The sequence below is a fragment of the Octopus bimaculoides genome, chromosome 28 (genome assembly GCF_046866305.1).
Source record: "Octopus bimaculoides isolate indiv1 chromosome 28, ASM4686630v1, whole genome shotgun sequence".
Lineage (NCBI taxonomy): Eukaryota > Metazoa > Mollusca > Cephalopoda > Octopoda > Octopodidae > Octopus > Octopus bimaculoides.
This window is the reverse complement of record NC_142955.1, coordinates 25,259,142-25,279,276: the sequence shown is the minus strand read 5'-3', so window position 1 is coordinate 25,279,276 and position 20,135 is coordinate 25,259,142. Positions and strand designations below refer to the sequence as shown.

At 36.5% G+C, this 20,135-nt stretch overlaps 1 protein-coding gene across 3 annotated transcripts in view; it reads left to right on the top strand.

Annotated features, from left to right (window-relative positions):
• The first annotated feature begins 3,754 nt into the window (after positions 1-3,754).
• Positions 3,755-20,135, top strand: part of LOC106881536 (putative nuclear hormone receptor HR3) — a 198,581-nt gene continuing 182,200 nt past the window's right edge. Inside the window, exon 1 of one of the 3 annotated variants that reach the window (XM_089343910.1) lies at positions 3,755-4,677. In XM_089343910.1, the coding sequence (XP_089200036.1) occupies positions 4,659-4,677 (19 nt within the window). In that variant the 5' untranslated portion in view covers positions 3,755-4,658. The remainder of the gene's footprint in view (positions 4,678-20,135) is intronic. The other 2 variants (XM_089343912.1, XM_089343911.1) reach the window with 2 other exon arrangements.

Sequence of the window (20,135 nt, the reverse complement as noted above, 5' to 3'; positions counted from 1 at the left end):
ATAGAGACTTCTTTCAAAATTCCCATTTTGTTTTTCACGCATTAACTTGTGTAGGTTGAACTATTTCAAATAGAGAAAATAAGCAAGATGTCCCTAGCAATACATACATCTAAAACAGGGGTTCAAAATCATTTTTTTTTTATCTATGGACCCTTTTGATTTTTATTTTATTTTGGTGGATCCCTATAGTCACTCAATGTTTAAAAATCAGTTCCATAGAAACTTCTTTCAAAATTCCTATTTTGTTTTTCAAACATTAATTTGTGTAAGTTGAACTATGTCAAATGTTAGAGAAAGAAACCTAGACGTTTCTTGCAATGCATACCAATACATACATCTAAAGCAGGGGTTCTCAAACATTTATACTCTATGGACCCCCTTTGATTACTATTTTATTCTGGTGGACCCCCCATAACCATTCAATGTTTAAAAATTAGTTTTATAGAAACTTCTTTCAAAATTCCTATTGTGTTTTTCACACATTTAATTTGTGTAAGTTGAACTATGTAAAATGTTAGAGAAAGAAACCTATGTTTCTTGCAATACATAACCAATGCATACATCTAAAGCAACATTTTTTCAGGGGCCCCTAAACTAATATTGTGAACCCCCAGTTTACTATTTTACTGTGTGGACCATCAAATCTTATATGAACCCAGGTTGAGAATCACTGATCTAGATCTATACAAATATGTTTCGGACATATTTGAATTGCACAAATGCTGTATTCATTGCTAATTTACTGAGAAACCATTGCGAATACATTTTCTAGATCCTTGACTATCCGTACCATCGTGTACAGTACGAGGAGGTGCTGAAAAATTCCTAGCTTCGGATAAAAGAAAATACAGGAGGATAAGTCATTCAGTATATTTCCCTCTCAGCTTCACACACATATTGCAGCGGTCCTCCAGTTTTCCTAAGCCCTGTAAAAGAACTCGGAAACTTGGGTCTCCAACCAGGCTTGTCAGGTAACCCTTAAACCCAGCAACTCCTCGTAAGAGGTCAGCCCAAGGTTATATAGGAGATACTTGCCTAAAGTGTCACACAGTGGGACTGAACCTGGAACGGTGTTGTCGGAAAGTAAACTCATCACACCGCCACGCCCGCTGTGTGGTAAGATACAAGGTGGAGGTGGGGGAGAGGAAGCGGAGCTAAAGTTATGTAGATTTTTGGTGAGTAATAATTTGCATATTGTAAAAACTAAATGAGTTGAGGGGATATAACTCAAACATATCTATGGCATAAAGTGAGATAAAGTTAAGAGGATGAATCTTCAATTAACTGAAATGTCCCTTTTTGTTCGATAAGGCAAGGGAATGCAATAACTGGCTGTAATTATTAGGGGTTCTCAATGAAAAGGGGGAGATAGTTATAAGAAAAAGAAAGCATTAATTTTAGAACCAGTCTTAGAAACAATATATTATGCTGATGAGGTCCATTTAGACTGAAATGTGGTTGCAGTTGTCTCTCTTACCTTTACAATGATTTGGTAGAGTTATTAAAATATTGCAGTGTTTGAGATCTCACGCTTCGATTTGTGAGTTCAGTTCCTGCCGAGATCAGCTTTGTCTTTTGTCATTTCAGAGTCGATAAAAATGAATATCAATGCTGGGCAGAAGGTTGGTGGAAATCGGGAGGCAACGATTGGACACAACTCTTTGGATACTAGCGATTAGACACCGCTGATTGGACTGGGTTTCGGCGACACTTCTTTTTGGCACTGGGGGAAAACAAACACACACACACACACTAACACCGGTTGTCAAGCGGTAGCGAGACAGACACAAAGACACACACACACCCACATATATGACTAGTTTCTTTCCGAATCCACTCACATGGCTTTTGTCCAGCCTGGAGTTTATAGTAAAAGACACTTGCCTAAAGTGCCATGCAGTGAGACTGAACACGAAACCATGTGGTTGGTGAGCAAATATCTTATCACCCAGCCATGCCTGTGCCTACATATAATTTTTAAATTACCTCCCCTTTTCATTGATAGTCGCTAACATTATCTCTCGGTATTTGCTTTCTTTTCACCCCAAAGAGGGAATATTTCAGTTCAGTGAGAAGTTTTTGTTTTGGCGCATCTCATTCAGTATACCCTCGCCAACCAAATGCATGCCAATGACCCACTTGAATTACTTCCCCTTAGCTCATTGTATCCACCACTTACAGATCGATATATGTATGCTTCAATAGAATGTACACATGCGCTTATATATACGCACACACAAATTATTTCATGCTGCCTGAAACTTCTTAAGTCTTTACTCCCAACTTCTTGAAGGAGTACTTCGTAGTTTTCAACGTCGAATAAATTGTATATCTCTTTATCTCTAGTATCGAGTACTTTTTCTCTCGCTTCTATGCATTGTGGAAACATGTACTCTTTTATCTCTGTTTGTGTGTAAGCGTGAGTGTGTGTGTGTTAATCCATAAGTTAGGAAAAATATGCACTCGTATATTTATCAAGAGTTAGTACAATCGGCTGAAATGGATCTACAATAATGCCTACTTTGAGTAATATATATATATATATATATATATATATATATATATATATATATATATATATATATATATATATATATATATATATACACAACATAAATGACAACGTTTTAGAATAGGTTGCACGCAGATAGCTGTGCAGAGAATAAATGTGTTAAAAATATTTTCTCGCACTTGCTCGTGGAGAGAGAGAGAGAGAGAACGTGTGTTTTGGCGTATGAGTGCTTGTGAGATCATGTAAACGTGTGAGGATCAAAATTGTATGTATGCATGTATGTATATGAGTGTGTGTGTGTGTGTGTGAGAGAGAGAGAGAGAGAGAGAAAGTATTTGAGAGTGTACGTATGAATGGGAGAGAGAGAGAGAAAGAGAGAGAAAGTGTCAGTGTGAGGGGAAATAGGGAGATGGTGGGAGGGTGGAGGTAGGCAACTCTGTTAACCTTAGTCATGTGTAGTAGTAGTAGTAGTAGTGCAATGTTTATTCATCTTTTACAATAAACTACTAGAGATTTTCCTTTTCTGTCTGTCTGTCTGTCTCTCTCTCTCTTTTTGTAAACTGTTCATTCAGTACGGACAGTGTATTGCTAGGCTTCAAACACTTGTGTACACACACACACGTTTATTATGTGTGTATATATATATATATATATATATATATATATATATATATATACATATACACACACACAGATATGTGAGTGTGTAGAAATCTCTCTCTCTCTCTCTCTCTCACACACACATATATACGAATATATATCAATATATTATATATCCCTCTCTCGTTTTGTCTCTCTCTCATACATACAGTTTACGCGCACGCAATCTTTCTAATGAACCACACACACACACACAAGCATGTGTTTGTATGTATGTATATAATATATGTATGTGTGTGTACGTGTACACACACACACACACATATATATATATATATATATATATATATATATATATATATATATATAATCTAATTTCGTGTTCATATATATATTGAGCATATAAAAAATATATATGCATATACATATAGATTACAGTGTATAGACACACAATTATTTATTAATATATATGAATACATATATTTACACGTCTATTGGGGAAGGTGATATATATATATATATATATATATATATATATATATATATATATACACACACATACACACGCATATTATCTTCCATTTGTATTGTCATAACCACTATAGCTAAGTATATACAGTACAGTAGTAGTGGTGGTTGGTTGGTTGTAGTAGTAATAGTAGTAGTGGTGGTGGTGGTGGTGGTTATAGCAGCGCTAGGTAAAGCAGTGTTATTATAGCCGCTACTTCTACTACTACCACGAGTGAAAGAATAAAAAAGAAAGCACTACCACTGTGACTACTACTAATAGTACAAACATTACTGCTATTGCTACTACTAATGCAAACACTACTGCTATAGCACAAGCACCACCACCACTACTACTACCACCATCAGTGTATAAGCGCTGTTATTACTACTACTGCAGTGAGTGTAGGGGTGGAGGAAGTATGCCAACCACACTGAGTTTATTGAATACTGCTGCTGCTACTACTACTAGCAGCTTGTGTTGCCTTCCTTGGTTACCTAAGCATGAGAGAAGCGGTAGAGGTGGTGATGGTAGTAGTGGGAGTAGTGGTTGTGAGGAGAGTAGCAATAGCACAGCAGCAGCAGTAGACACTTCACAACCTCCGGAACAAGAAGGCGGAAGACGATTTGCAGCGTCGAGGGGGGAGGAGCGGGAGGAGAGATTTGCACGGCGCCGGTATCACTGCGCGGCGCCAGCTAGCGATCCAAGAATATAGGTCGCGGCTTCGGGACCCCGTTTGCGGACATTACAGGCGACAAATCGGGACGAAAGCGGCGGCAATGTCCGAGTCTCTCTACACAGCTGCGATCGCTACCGCTGACGGCCGGCCGAAGACGGCGTTTTGCCGTCTCGGGCGCTAAACCGGGTGGGGTGAGGTCGAACAAGGGTAATATATGCTAAGTTATGTTAATGTCATGTCTGTGACCTACACATGTAAATCAGCCTGCTCTGGTTTTATTTTTACCTCTTTGTTGGATGCTCTAGTTTTCGGTTTGTTTTGAGTGATTGGGAAGTCTTACTGAATGTTATGGTGAAAGGATGTCGAGTAACATGAAAGGTAGGTATTGGAGTTGGATTTTTTTTTCGTTATATATATATGTTTTTTTCCACGTTTAAAAAATCCCGAAAAAGAAAAAAGAACAACAAAAGCAAAAACAAACAAAAAGACCAGGCATCATCCCCCATCCTTCTACCAACAAGTTGGCTTAGCTTTCTGCTTGCATACGTGTTGGAGAAAAATGGCGCTAAACCACAATTCCCTGTGTACGTACATATGTGTGTATATATGTATATATATATGTATAGATCTGTATATAGATCTGTATTCACATGTACATATTTACACACAATGATACACATACACGCACATATATTTAGCATCGTGTGTTTATATGTATATGTGTGTGCGTGTGTGTGTGTGTGTGTGTGTTTGTATTAGGAAAGGTACATTTATGTATGTTTCATTTGTAATTTTCTGTGTGTATATTTGTATATATATATATTTATACGTGTGTGTTGTGTCTGTTTATTGCATACAGCTGCTTGATTTCGTATTCGAAGTGGTGGTATCACCACATTAATTCTGTTATTACAACTAAACAGCTTCGGTAGTAGTTGCAGGTTTTAGTTTAAATTGTATATTTTTTCCCTTTTGCTGGTTGTGACAAGCTGCACTTGGGCCGGAATAGGCGGTGGTGGTCTCTAGCTAATACGATACATAGTTAATAAAGCCTCCCTCCTTCTCGCTTTCAAGTATGTGTGTGTCTATATATATATATATATATATATATATATATATATATATATATATGGTGTATTTGAAGGCGGTGGGCCCGGAGATCGGCCTTGACAGTTCATTTATTTATGGGGATGTATTGATGTAATTAGGGAACCTACATCTATTTACCCATCCATCCATCCATCTGTGTATATTAAAGCAAACACATGTGTGTTTATGTATGTTCGATCACATTTGTATGCATGTATATGTGCGTGTATGTATGTATGTAGGTATGTAAAAAAAAAATCACACTTATGTGTATATAATAAAAGCACATGCGTATGTATGTATATATATATTTATATATATATATATTAATAAATAAAGCACATGTATATGTTTATGTGTCTTTATTAAAAGCCACATATGACCATATACATACAAGCATATACATATATATATATATATATATATATATATATATATATATATATATATATATGCTTGTCACAATCTTTCCGTGTCTTCCTTATTTAAAGGTAAGCTCTATGGCTAATTACACAAACCGGTATTCATGGAACAAGGCAGCTACAGTGTAATCGGTGTTTGATTATCTAAGCCTGCATTTAATTCAATTTTCAAACATAGCAAAAGCGACAAATTTCGGAAGATGGGAAACAACACACAATCGTTGTTTCCTCCTGTTGTTTATTGTTGTTGTGCCCTCTCCAACGTCCGTCACTCCTAATGGCAATGGAAGAAACTCCTAGTTGTTTTTAGCTCCAGAGCCAATCGGCTCTGATTCAGAAGACATATAATCGAAAGCAATCCGACCATGCCTGTCACGTCTTTGAAGATACATATTATTAAACAGTGTTTTCTTTCGAAGATGATGTATGATATGAGAGAGATTTTAGTTGTTTGTAGGAAGACGAGCAATCACGAATAGGTTCAGTTCTTTATGGTTGGTCTTGGACGGAATGTCTTGCAAGTATTTAGTGACGGCACTTGACGTTCTGAATTCAAATCCCACGGATGTCATCTGGTTTCTTTAATCCTAAGGGATCGATAAAATACATTTCAACTACTGGGTCGATTTAATCGACTCTCTTCACTCCTATATTTCTAGTATTTTAGAAATCATTATGGAAGGGTACTGTACTGACAGAGCACCGGGGGTAAAATAACCTTGTGGTATTTCAGAGTTAAAATCCCGCTGAAGTCTATTCTGTCTTTTACCCCTTGATAAATAAAGCACAGGGGGTCGACCGGCCCTATCTCTCCTAAGTTTCTGGTTTTGTGCTTGTAGATTATTAGCAATTATCTATCTATCTATATGCATATTGATAATATTTTGCATTTGTTAATCCTTAAATCTCGTGCTAGTGGATTTAATTAATAAATATATCCATGGAAGGGTGGAGTTGGGGGAGAACATTTCTCCGTGTTAGGCTGACACACCCCCACTAAACCCCCAATTGTTAATAAATATGCATTCTCTCTGTCTTTCTCTTTCTCCTTTCAAACCGACATCCTTTTTATCTATGTAGGAAAGTAACTGTCACATTTACAATTTCCACTAAGTAATTATTTTCTTTTTAATTTTATCTAAATAGAAAAAAAAAGAAATATGCATCTGTCTTTGTAAGCATTGAACACTGCTTTGGGGGCCACCTATCTGTTGTATTTTCAACCCCTTTTCTTTCCACTGCACAAATCGCTTTATACACAGATACAAAAGTGAGTGTATAGGCATATAAAATGCAATAATTGTGTATATATATATATATATATATATATATATATATAGAGAGAGAGAGAGAGAGAGAGAGAAAGACAGAGATGTGTGTGTGTGTGTGTGTGTGACAACTGGCCTGAAGACCCTGCGTTCCCAAAGGCGAAAAAGACTGATTTGACCAAAATAATATACATTAACTACTAGTGTGGTATTGAGTACTTTTTTTTTTCCGACAGTCAACTCTAAATGGATATATATATATATATATATATATATATATATATATATATATATATATATATATATATAATGTGTGTGGAGTAGTGACTGTGTCGAGATTGATTTCATTTTTAATGAAATTTCATTTATATACATACGTAAACTGTGTGCGTGTGTTCCCTTTTTTTTTTTTAACTCCTTGTCGATGATGAATCAATCAAACAGCAATTTGAAATGGATGTGGTTAGGGGAGGAGAGGAATGTCGCAGTAGTGTGTGTGGTTGATTTAAAATGGAATAAAATAATAAGAATGATATAACCCCGTGTTAAAAGGCACTGCGATCCAGTGACGGAGGCTTGGAAAAGAGTAAAACTGTGTTGGGTACCTTTTTCATCTCCCACGTTTGTAAACACAAACGTTATACACACACACACACACACACATATATATATATATATATATATATATATATAATGTGTGTGTGTGTGTGTATGTATGTATATATATATAGTGCTGTGTTTAGGCCACGGGTCAGCCTTGTTAAATCAAACCTATCATCAAGGCAATGAATGTGTTATTAATATTAATAATAATAATAACGATTATTATAATTATTCGTTTGGAGCGCCGGACAAAATGTTTTTCAGCATTTTCCCACCTCAACACTTTCCTGGGGGTTTCTCATTGCAAATCAAATCCCGCCGAAGTTCGCTTTGCTTTGTATCCCTGGTGGGTCGATAAAAAAAAAGAACTGGCGGAGGACTCGGGGGTCGATGTAGCTCGACTCACTCCCAACTCATTCTAAAATTGCTACCCTTGTCCCAAAATTTTGAAGACATTTTCATTATTGTTATGGCTTTGAATTCGTTGATGCCTCCTCTTCTCTCTCCAAAGTTGGCCCCCGAACAAGTAGACTTATGATCAGAGTATTCCAATCATGGCCATCCATCCTCTCTCTCTCTCTCTCTCTCTCTCTCTCCCCTCCTTTTTTTCCCCAGCTATGCAGTTACACTACATTATTTGTCAATGTGTCAGTTTTTATTTTTAAAGACATTAAAAGGGCGTGATTTGAGGCAGAGTTAGACTTCTGTTTCTATACCAGCACTAGCAAACCACATTGAAGGAGCCATCTCTCTCTCTCTCTAGTCAGCCCTTTGCGTGTAGATAGATATACATACAGACGGTATGTATAAAAACATAGGCCGAGTGAGAGAGAGAGAGAGAGCCGAGTGGTTGGTGGTTAGTGTTAGAGAAAAAAAGATTAATTTGTCTCTGTTTGAAACATCTGCCTCGTCAGCAACGGTGCTACTTCACTTATCAGATGGAACAGTTTTATTTACATACAAGTTTTTTTAATATACAGGCGGACTTTGCTCTCTTCTTCCCCTTATCGGATGTGTGTGTGTGTGTGTGTGTGTGTGTGTGTGCATATGCACGTACACATACACGTACGTGTGTATGTGTATATATATATATATAATTGTGAAAATGCGTGTGTACATATGTGTATATATATGTGTGTATAGAGAGATCGCCATATATATAGCGATCTCTCTACACACGCATTTTCTCACAATTATACACTACTCTTTACATGTCAACCCCTTTTTTGTGTATAATGTGGATGTCTGCCTACATACACGCACACACACACACACACACACACACACACACACACACACGTACGCACGTGTATGTAATATTCTCCTTTTTTCTGTACATTTCACACACACACACACACACGTTGCCTTCTGTTTCAGCTCCCTCCGTTTATGTGTGTGTGTGTGTGTACAACGTTGAGAAAAAGGACATTAACGTATTATGTGCGAGCACTCCCCTCTCTCCAATTAGTATACACCCTGCCTATCGTCTCACAACCCTCTCTCCTCGTGTGTGTGTGTGTGAGATATTTTTTCCCTTCGTCGTCCTTTCCCCAAAATTATCAAACTACCTCACCAGCCATTAAAACATGTAAAATAAACGACAAGCGACGAGTCAACGAGGGTACGTTTATAATGTGGTTGCTAAGACCTGCTAGAAACATCAGTCATATCTCATATCAGACACACTTCAACCAGAAATAAAACACATGCAAGTTACACACACGCACAAGGCTAAGCAGGCCGTCACTTCAAAGTTACTGTCAACACTATTCTTGTTAAGATAATAAATATGTACTGCACAAAAAGTATTAATTCTTCAGCTTAATGCAAAATTATTTCCATTATAACTTGACATAAGACACACACACACAATGTATGCATTATGAACTACTCTGATCGTGGGTCTATTTTGTCACGGTTAACCTAGGGCTGAACAACAACTGGCTCCGAATATATTTGCTGCAGAAGGAATTCTAACGCTGCATTACTTAGGAAACCATATCCCGTCCTCTCTTATATTTTCCCTTGCATACGAGTAGTTATTTGTTATATACATTCATATGTATATTCCATATGTACGAACTGGAGTAAAAAGTGCTCAAAGCATTCCAATATTGTTATATATATGTGTGTATATATATATATATTTATGTGTTTGTGAGTGTGTGCTGTATTTGGGTGTATGTGTAATTTAATTTCTTTTCCAATTCTCTCCATATAAATATATGTCCCTATATAAATAACTGCCAGGAAAGAGTGTTTCAATGTATAAACTATTTAAAATATATAGGGAAAAATATGAAATTTTTACGCCCTTGCTACTCCCGAGTTCCGCCTTGCCGCTTTTCGACATATATATATATATATATATATATATATATATAGTGTACTAAAGCCTAGTTAATTAACCAACTTACTCTCTTTACAAATTAGCGAAACAGCCCGGCCAGTTCACACACACACACACACACACACACACACATACTGTCATGGCTGGAGCGCCTTGAATCGGGTTTGATCGATCAAGTTGGTTACTGCTAACAACCACCAGCCAACCGCCGCCAGCGAAAGAATCTTTTAGATGGTTTACTTTACTTGCTAGAAATAGCAACCTAACCTCCCCCTTTTCCGACGCATACATCTCAGTGCCTTAAAAGAAAAACAAAAAACAAACAAACAAACAAAATCACGTATTTTTTTGAATCTCCAAATGTTATGGCCACGGTTGGCATGCCTTTTATATCGTGGATTTGCTTGGATCTGGATTGTCTGTCAGCAATCACCATAATTTCTCCTCCATGGATGGAAGGAAACTGCATTATTGTTTTTTTTTGTTTTTTTTTTTGCTTTTAATTTATAAATTGACATTCCAGCCGTGGCCATCACGTTTTTAATAGTTACACGATCTGAATCTTAAATGGACGTTCCCCCGCCTCTTTATTATCCCCCCCCCCCTCAATTTAAATGACAGTAGGATGTGATTTGATTGAAATCTGGTTACTGTTTCTAGCAGATCGAACGAACGACCGATTATTTTAGTTGATAGTGTTTAGCTCCCAAGTCAGCTGGACCGGTTATTAAAGGTATTCCAGTCGTGACTGTCACGTCGACTCTGTTGGCGCAAATCCTAGAGAGCCATTCATATATAGTTTCTTTCTCACAAATCCCACCGGATCTACTGACACCCCGACTACTCCCCCCTTTTTTTCTCTCCCCCATTCCGCAAGACAGATCGGGTAAACTTAAAGTATCAGCAATTTTAGGGTTCAATTTATTTTAATCGGCCTTATCCTTTATCGCCCCCGCCCCCTTTTACTGTATATTATCTCTGTGCTAAATTAGGAGAAATTTCGGGTCTTGAAATAACAGCTAAATCTACCTCAGATTGACAGATCACATACTTTAGTCTTTGAAAAACGTATGGGTACCGGGTATTGGGATTTGTGTAACTACTGAATAGCAACGAGGATGGGTGGTCATATTTGTGACAGAAAGTATTTGATTATGGTGGATTTGCTGGATCCGGGCTAAATGAGAGTTTGTGAATGTGTGTGTGTATAATATACACACATATGTGCATACATATTTCACATACACGTACATAGTATTTACGTAGTTGTGTATAAACGTCCTTTCTATATATATACATACACGTATACTCGTACACGCATACATTATATATATATATATATATATATATATATATATATATATATATATATATATATATATATATTATCCGTCGTATATACATACCTCAATTTTTGTTCTATGTAGACTTCCATAGCCTTAATCTATAAGAAATTTTTAATGGGAACTTTTGTCAAAAGTACCTAGTTTTTTGTTTTTTATGAATTAAGATGTGCGTGTGTATGTGCTTAAAGTGTGTGTGTGTGTGTGTGTGTGTGTGTGAATATTTCTAACTGCGTAATTTGGTAAAAGAGAAACTTGACGCTGTGTTTGTTTATGAGTTTAGTCAGTGCTTGCGATTTCGATACAGAATTTAGGTGAATAATGTTTTATTTACTCTGGTCTCTCTCTCTGAAGCTAAACTGGCTCTGGAAATCCATCACCAAAGCCATGTGCTAGCTGTTTGAAAAGACTGGTTTGAAAACAGTTTCTTTTCTAAGAACAATCTATACACACACACACACACATATACATACATACAATAAATATATACATTTTGAAATTTCAACTGTGGGTTGTTGTTGATGATGATGATTATGATAGCAAGAGGAGAGAGAGAGGAGGGGGTAGAGAAGAAAGTGGAAGCCGCCGTCTTCAGTTTATTACACAAACTTTGTGTGATATATATATATATGAAAGTGTATGCAAGAAGAGTCGACAAAGGTACTCTTATGTGGACTTTGAATCTGCTAGAAACAGCAGGCAAATCTTCTTCAGACTATTACTTGGCCTTTATTATATTTTTTAAAAATTTCATATTATTTTTAAGGATCCATTGGATACTATATATATATATACGGAGTATATACGACAGAAAGAAACAAACAAAAATGGGTTGTTGTGGCTTGAATGCCTTTTGATCATACACTTCCTCAGTCAGAGCTGACAACTCGTACACGTGTGTACGCATATATGCATAGATACACCAACACACACACACACACACATGTTTATATTTATGGTGATTATTTATATTTTAGCAAGAAATAAAACAAGACATTCGATAAATAGTTTGTTTATTTTCTTTCTGCAAGTGAGATGCTGCGATACTTTTGCCAAATTCTCTTTTGTGTCTCCCGTTAATTTATATACACACATATGTGTGTATATATGTTTATAAAAAAAATATTAACAATCCGAGCCTTTTCCACATTGTCCCCTCCCCTCGCGATCCTTGCTTATATTCTTGGCAAAAGGGGGTTAAAATGAGAGCGGGGGGGGGGGGGGGCTGAAATTTGTTTCATATGTAGGGCTGATAAATAAGACATGGGTGTTTGTGGTGTGCACATATATATATATATATATATATATATATATATATATATATATATATATATATATATATAGATAGACACACATTTAACGAGCACTAATAAATATGCTCATTATATATATAATATATTGTATTTCGGGATGATCATTTTATCTATTATTATTATTATTTTGCCAAATTTATATATATAAATTATATATATACATACACACATTTCACGAGCACAAATGAGAACACACGATAACGTTTAAAGTGACTATATTTGTTTATTTTATAATATTGCAACCTAACTAAACTACCATTCTTCATGGTTGTTAAATACAGAATTCTTGATTGGAATGTGATTTGCATGAAGGTACCCGGTAATCATACATATGAACGTGTATCTATATGTATAGATACACGCACACACACACACATACTTTGTTGATGTCATAAGAATTTCAGAAACTTTTCTGGAATAGTGGATCTCGAAACTAATAAGCAATAGCATATATATATATATATATATATATATATATATATATATATATAAAAATGGGGTCGAAAAGGGTTTTTCAAATCCGTATTTACATGTTATTTATAGTTTTCTACTTCGAGATCCACTATTCGAAAAAACGTGTATATATACGTGTATGTAGATTTTTTTTTTACATATGTGTATATGTTCGGGTTTGTTGAAGTGGCGGGAGAAAGCAGAGGGAAAAAAAAAGGAGAGTGTGAAAAGGGGAGAGAAGTGAAAAAACGAAACCAGAGCAATTTATAATATTACACAGCAACAACAACAATAATAATAATAATGTATTTATTGTCTTTTTTTTATGAATGATATATTATAATGCTCTTGTTGTTACTAATAATATTAACTTTAGCAAATACAACGAAGTTAGCGGACGGATGTGGAGGTGGGTGGGTTTTAAAAATATTTTTCAGTACTGATGCTGTTTTTATTTTTCGTTTGATCGGAAGAGCGGAGGAAAGGGGGAGATAATGGATACTTTACAGTGTGTGTATATATATATATATATATATATATACATATATATTTATCTTATGATATTTACTTTACTTTATATTATACTCATTTATTGTGCTTTTAATTATTAATTTTTCTATATGTGATAGTGGATTTTCATCGATGAGTTCTTGAAACTTGGTTATTTTCCCTAAAACTATATATATATATATATATATATATATATATATATAATATACACACGCATACATAAGTATGTATGTATATTATTTATGTATATATTTGTACACTCAGATATTGATATTGCGTGTGTATTTGTGTGTATGTAGGTATATATGTATGTACATTTATCGCTTGTATTTGTGTATGTATATATATATATATATACATACATACACTTGTGTGTGTGTATATATATATATATATATATATATATACATACACTTGTGTGTGTGTGTATATATATATATATATATATATATATATATACACACACACACGCGCACACAACACATGTGAAACTAGTTTACTTATGGTTGGAAGTGGTTTTGATGGTGATACTAGTAATTATAGGATGTGGTGGTGGTGGTAGTGGTTGTATCGGTAGTAGTAGTAATATTTGTAGTTACAGTTATTGCGGTAGTGGTGGTGGTGGTGGTGGTAGTAATAGTAGTAGCGTTTGTAGTCAATGCTTGTTTGTGATGGTGATGGTGGTGGTGGTTGTAGTAGTAGAAGTGGTTAAATGATTGTGGGTGCTGTTGTTGTTGTTGTTGTTAGTGGTTGGTGGCAGTCTCCAGATAAATTAAAGAGAGAGAGACAGACAGACAGACAGACAGAAAGAGCAGAGTTGGTAGTCTGGGAGTCTTTCCTTAGCATTTTCACCATAAGGTCACTGTGTTCGGAATCAAAATTTTTGTAGGTGTTAGTGTATTTCTCTCTCTCTTTACCCCGACTTCTCTGCCATCATCCTCAGCCATCCTTTCAACCCTTATTAGGGGGATAATGGCAGTGGAAGATAAAAAGGATTTCTTTTATTTATTCATTTTATAATTTAGTCGCATATCTTATTTAAACCATCGTTGTCGGTTGCTGACAGACACTAAATTGTATTATTACAGAGGAATCAAACTAGAAATGATTATATATATATATATATATATATATATATATATATATATATATATATATATAATGTGTGTGTGTGTACACAACAAAATAGTGTATTTGAAATGAAAGATACATTTGGAGTTAAAACTTTATGCTTTAAAGCTTTGCCATGAAACTTTAAACATGTAAATACCACTTTATATATACATATATATATATATATAATGTAAAATAGTGCGTGTGTACACATGATATATAATATACGCTTAATACTACACACACACGTAATGTATGTGTGTGTGTGTGTGTGTGTGTATAAAACTGGTATTCATTTTGTATCGATATACGTATGTTTGTGAATGTAAGTGTAGTTAATGTATACACAGCCAATAGATCCACGATTTACAATTTCAGCTTATCGTGGTAATGTATATATATATATATATATATATATATATATATATATATATATATATATATATATATATATACATACATGTACGTATATATGCATATACTCATTTATTATTTGTTTTATATATATATATATACATATATATATATATATATATATATATATATATATATATATATATATATATATATACACGCACTCACACACACGCACTCACACAAATATACATGTACACACACAATTATAATAAAAGGCACTCTTACATCTCCTCCTCCCCTTATTCTATTTCTCTCGTTATATATATATGTGTGTATGTGTATATATATATATATATATACACAGGGAGCTCTCTCTACATATATATATATAGCTCCCTTTCTACTGAGAAGGGTTATTGTGAAGGCTCTTTTTTGTCCTTTCATGCATTAAAAAATAGAGATTTTTGTTTTTTTTTGAAAGACGATACTCCCCCCCCCCACCGGAAACGAAGCAGTTATAGGGTGCGGGCGCGAGTTCCCTTCATTTTGTTTTATTTCTATATCCCCCCCCCCCCATCCCGAAAGCTCAAATACCTGGGAAATAAGAAAAGTGGGGCTCGCCGCCGAACTGCGTGAATATGTTATGGGTTGATTTTGAGATGGCGCACGCTACGGTGCCCGCCGTCTAAAATGATATTTAATTAAGAGCGATAACGAATATATTTGCCACAAGGACATCAAACAATGCCATTTCATCTATTGATTATAAGGGCAGTATTTAAAGTTTCGGAAATAAACGTAGCGGACCCTCAGTGTACACACAGACACACACACACACAAGTAATTATCAAGACATGGTACTTAACTCGAAAGATAATTTACATCGAAAAATCAGTTTTAAAATTAATTTATTACTTCATATCTCATTTAATAAATGGTTTGTATATATTTTCACGTTTTTTTTTTTGATTTTCCACTTTAGGGTTTTTCCCCTTAATTTCTTTTTAAAAAAAACTTAAAGTCGAATAAGACTTAACTAGAAATGTCGTAAACCGAGGGGTGTGTATGTATATATATATATATATATATATATATATATATATACTCTTTTACTTGTTTCAGTCATTTGACTGCGGCCATGCTGGAACACCGCCTTTAGTCGAGCAAATCGACCCCAGGACTTATTCTTTGGAAGCCTAGTACTTATTCTATCGTTCTCTTTTTTTTTGCCGAACCGCTAAATTACGGGGACGTAAACACACCAGCATCGGTTGTCAAGCGATGTTGGGGGGGGGGGGGGGCAAATACACACACACACACATATATGTACGACGGGCTTCTTTCAGTTTCCGTCTACCAAATCCACTCACAAGGCTTTGGTCGGCCCGAGGCTATAGTAGAAGACACTTGCCCAAAGTGCCACGCAGTGGGACTGAACACGGAACCATGTGGTTGGTGAGCAAGCTACTTACCACTCGACCAGAATTGACCCAGGCCATAACTAACTTCAAGACACCACCCGGAAAAAAGCCATTTAATGATGTTTTCATAGACAATCTTTCTTTGGGCACCATTAGCCCATTCAAGTAAAGAGTTTTTAGATATATATATCCGGGTGTAGGTGGCTTATCTGGAATTTATTGGTGATGTTCTTCCAGGAACCGTTTGAATGTTATGCGATCTTTTTCTCCTTTCATTTGTCTTGGCTTGATATGAAAAAAAGAGCAGGGCCAGTAGAGGTGAAAAATACTCCTGTCTTGGTGTTGTGATGTGACGCGAGCATGGTTTCTCGTAGAGGATGGATGATGGCACGGGGACCAAACTATATGTATCTATGTATGTGTGTGTGTTAATCCGAATCTACAGATGCGGATATGAATGTTAAATAATGTTCATGATACTAATTTCTACCGCCCTTTTGAAATATAGACACATAAACACCGACAGTTATGAATTTCAGGCCAGGGTAACCAACTTGTTTGTTATAATCCCATTGACAACTTCAGTACTTGATCGGTGGTACTTTATTTTATCGATACCTCCCCCCTGACTCTGTTTCTCAGCAAGAAGAAATGGGGTTTATTATTATTACTAATAATAATAGTAGTAGTAATGATAATAATAATAATAATAATGGTTTCAAATAATAAAATAACTTCCAAATTTTTGTACAAAGCTAGCAATTTCGGGGCAAGGGATAAAGTCGATAACATCGACACCCTGTTCTTAACTGGTACTTATTTTATCAATCCCGAGAGGATGAAAGGCAAAGTCAGCCGCGGCGGCATTTGAACTCACAAGGTAAAGAAAGAGCCGGTCGAAATGATGCTAAGTATTTAGACCGGCGTGCTAACAACGACTGTAACTACCAGCTCGCCACTTTATTGTTCTAATTTAAAGACAAGCAAGCAAGTTTTGTGGAATGAAGTCGGTCGATGATGTTGATCGACCTGGAAAAGATGAAAGGCAGAGTTGACCTCGGCGGGATTTCAAACTAAGAGCCGTAAAGAGCCGGTAAAAAGTATATATACGGCATGACATTTTGTTCGACGCGCTAACGATTCTGTCTGCTCGTTTAACATTTATTTCAAATACTGGCACGAGGCTAGCAATCTTAAAGGTTGGGGGTTAGTCGATTACATCGACCCTAATGAGTCGACTGGTACTTATTTTATCGACCCCGAAAGGATGAAAGGTAGAGTCGACTTCGACGGAATTTGAACTCAGAGCGTAAAGGGCCGGAATGAATGGCGCTTAGTATTTTGTCCGGCTTAACGATTTTGCCAGCTCTTTACTCTTTTACTTGTTTCAGTCATTTGACTGCGGCCATGCTGGAGCACCGCCTTTAGTCGAGGGAATCGACCCCAGAGCTTATTCTTTGTAAGCCTAGTACTTATTCTATCGGTCTCTTTTTGCCGAACCGCTAAGTTACGGGGGACGTGAACACACCAACATCGGTTGCCAAGCGATGGTGGGGGACAAACACAGACACACACACGCGCGCATATATACAACGGGCTTCTTTCAGCTTCCGTCTACCAAATCCACTCACAAGGCTTTGGTCGGCCCGAGGCTATAGTAGAAGACACTTGCCCAAAGGGCCACGCAGTGGGACTGAACCCTGAACCATGTGGTTGATAAGCAATCTACTTACCACACAGCCACTCCTGATAATAGTTTATTATTTACATTTTTTAATGTAATGAATTTATATTTTTGACTACCTGAATGAACTGTGTTATATCCTCTCGCTTCTTGTTAATTAGTTCGTAGCCTTTATATATATATATATTCTCATATGCTTCATTATGGACACGTAGTAGCAGGGAGCCTCTAAGTGGTCGTTCAGTTTGCTAGAAACAGCAGCCAAGATCTCGCTCACATCACGTCTTCCAGAGAGAAAAATAAAAAAGAATGGACATGTTGGCTAATATGGTGTTGACATTGCTGCATAGGATGGTCACGGTTGGAATGTCGTGATCATTGGTCAGCTCGATGAGAATGGAGCTGGAATCCAGCAACAATAACGACGTATGTTTGTGTTTGTGGTAGCCGTTCGTGTATGTGGTCGTTTGGCGTACACGAAAGAGCAACCAGATTTTTCCCCCCTCACGTTTACCACCGTGCCCTCTTGAAAACGGGTGGGGTGCCATTAGGGATAATCTGGATGGAACCTGAGAGGGCAAAAACGAGATTACCAGGGTAGGAATTGCTCTTTGGCCGCGAGTTGGTTCGAGTGGGTTGACCTGTGGTTAAACAACAACAACGACAACGTTTGTGTTTGCATGCCAACCACACAACCTGCTAGAAATAACAGCCAAATCTTTATCTATCTATCTATCTACCTATCTATCTATCTGTATATCTCTGCTGTGTAAAGTCTTATATTAAATTAAGGAGCCACTCGATACTTTTTAGTGGAGTACCATATTTTTTAATAGCAAAAGGTCGACAGTGACTTCGAAGTTCCGGTTTACTAGCTGTCATCAGACTAAACTAACACTTCGAAGTCACTGTCAACCGTTTCCTTGTAATCAATGTGTTTATATATATACATGCCTGTGAGTGTGTAACACACACACACACACACACACACACACACACACACACACACACACACACACATATATATATATATATATATATATATATATATATATATATATGAATGTGGTATGGGTGTGTGTATGTAGTGTAATATACGTACACCACCCCTCCTCTCTCTCTCTCATCTTAGGGGATGAATCGAACAGTGTAATCATAGATTTACCAAAGCATTGGGTGGTAACGATTGGGACGTCTTGAATGAAAAGGTTTGTTCTCTCGGGGTCGACCTGCCTCGGAAGCTGGTGAGGTTTAAAATGAAAGAAAAAAAGAAAAGAAAAAAAAAACGCATCCGTTCACGGAGGCAAAATAGTCGAGGAGCCTCTCGCATGGATACTTTACCTTGCTAGAAATAGCTGCCAAATCACCCTCATATCACATTAAGCATCTTTACTAAAAGAATAAGGACGCATTAGATAATGTACTATTAAATTGCATTTAGTGTGTGTGTGAGAGAGAGATGGAGGAGGAGGGGAAGAGAATCGTTATGTATGGAATGCTTTGATCAACCATGTGTGACCTGGGTCATATACCCCTCTCTCTCTCTCTCGCTCTCTCTATCTCTATCTCTTCCGCGCGCGCGCACCGTATTTATATATTTTTCTATGAACTCTGCATCATCACCGAAAACTGGGCTTGGGGATTCGCCCGTGTCGCATTCCTTGTTGTTACTTTTCCACCAAGGCTTCCAGTAATCCCCAAATCGTTTGATTGACTCCACTAGGGTAAAAAGCGGTTTTGTTCTGCCAAATTTCTGGTACCTCTTGCATATGTGCTTTATTTAGCCCGTCAGCTCCCCCCCCCCCCCCACTCCAATCATGACCATCTCGCCTGTTTTTATTTTCGTTTTTACTCCAGGCTGTGCTTGGAACTGTCTTCCCCTTTTAAAGACGTTATGTGTTGAAAGATTT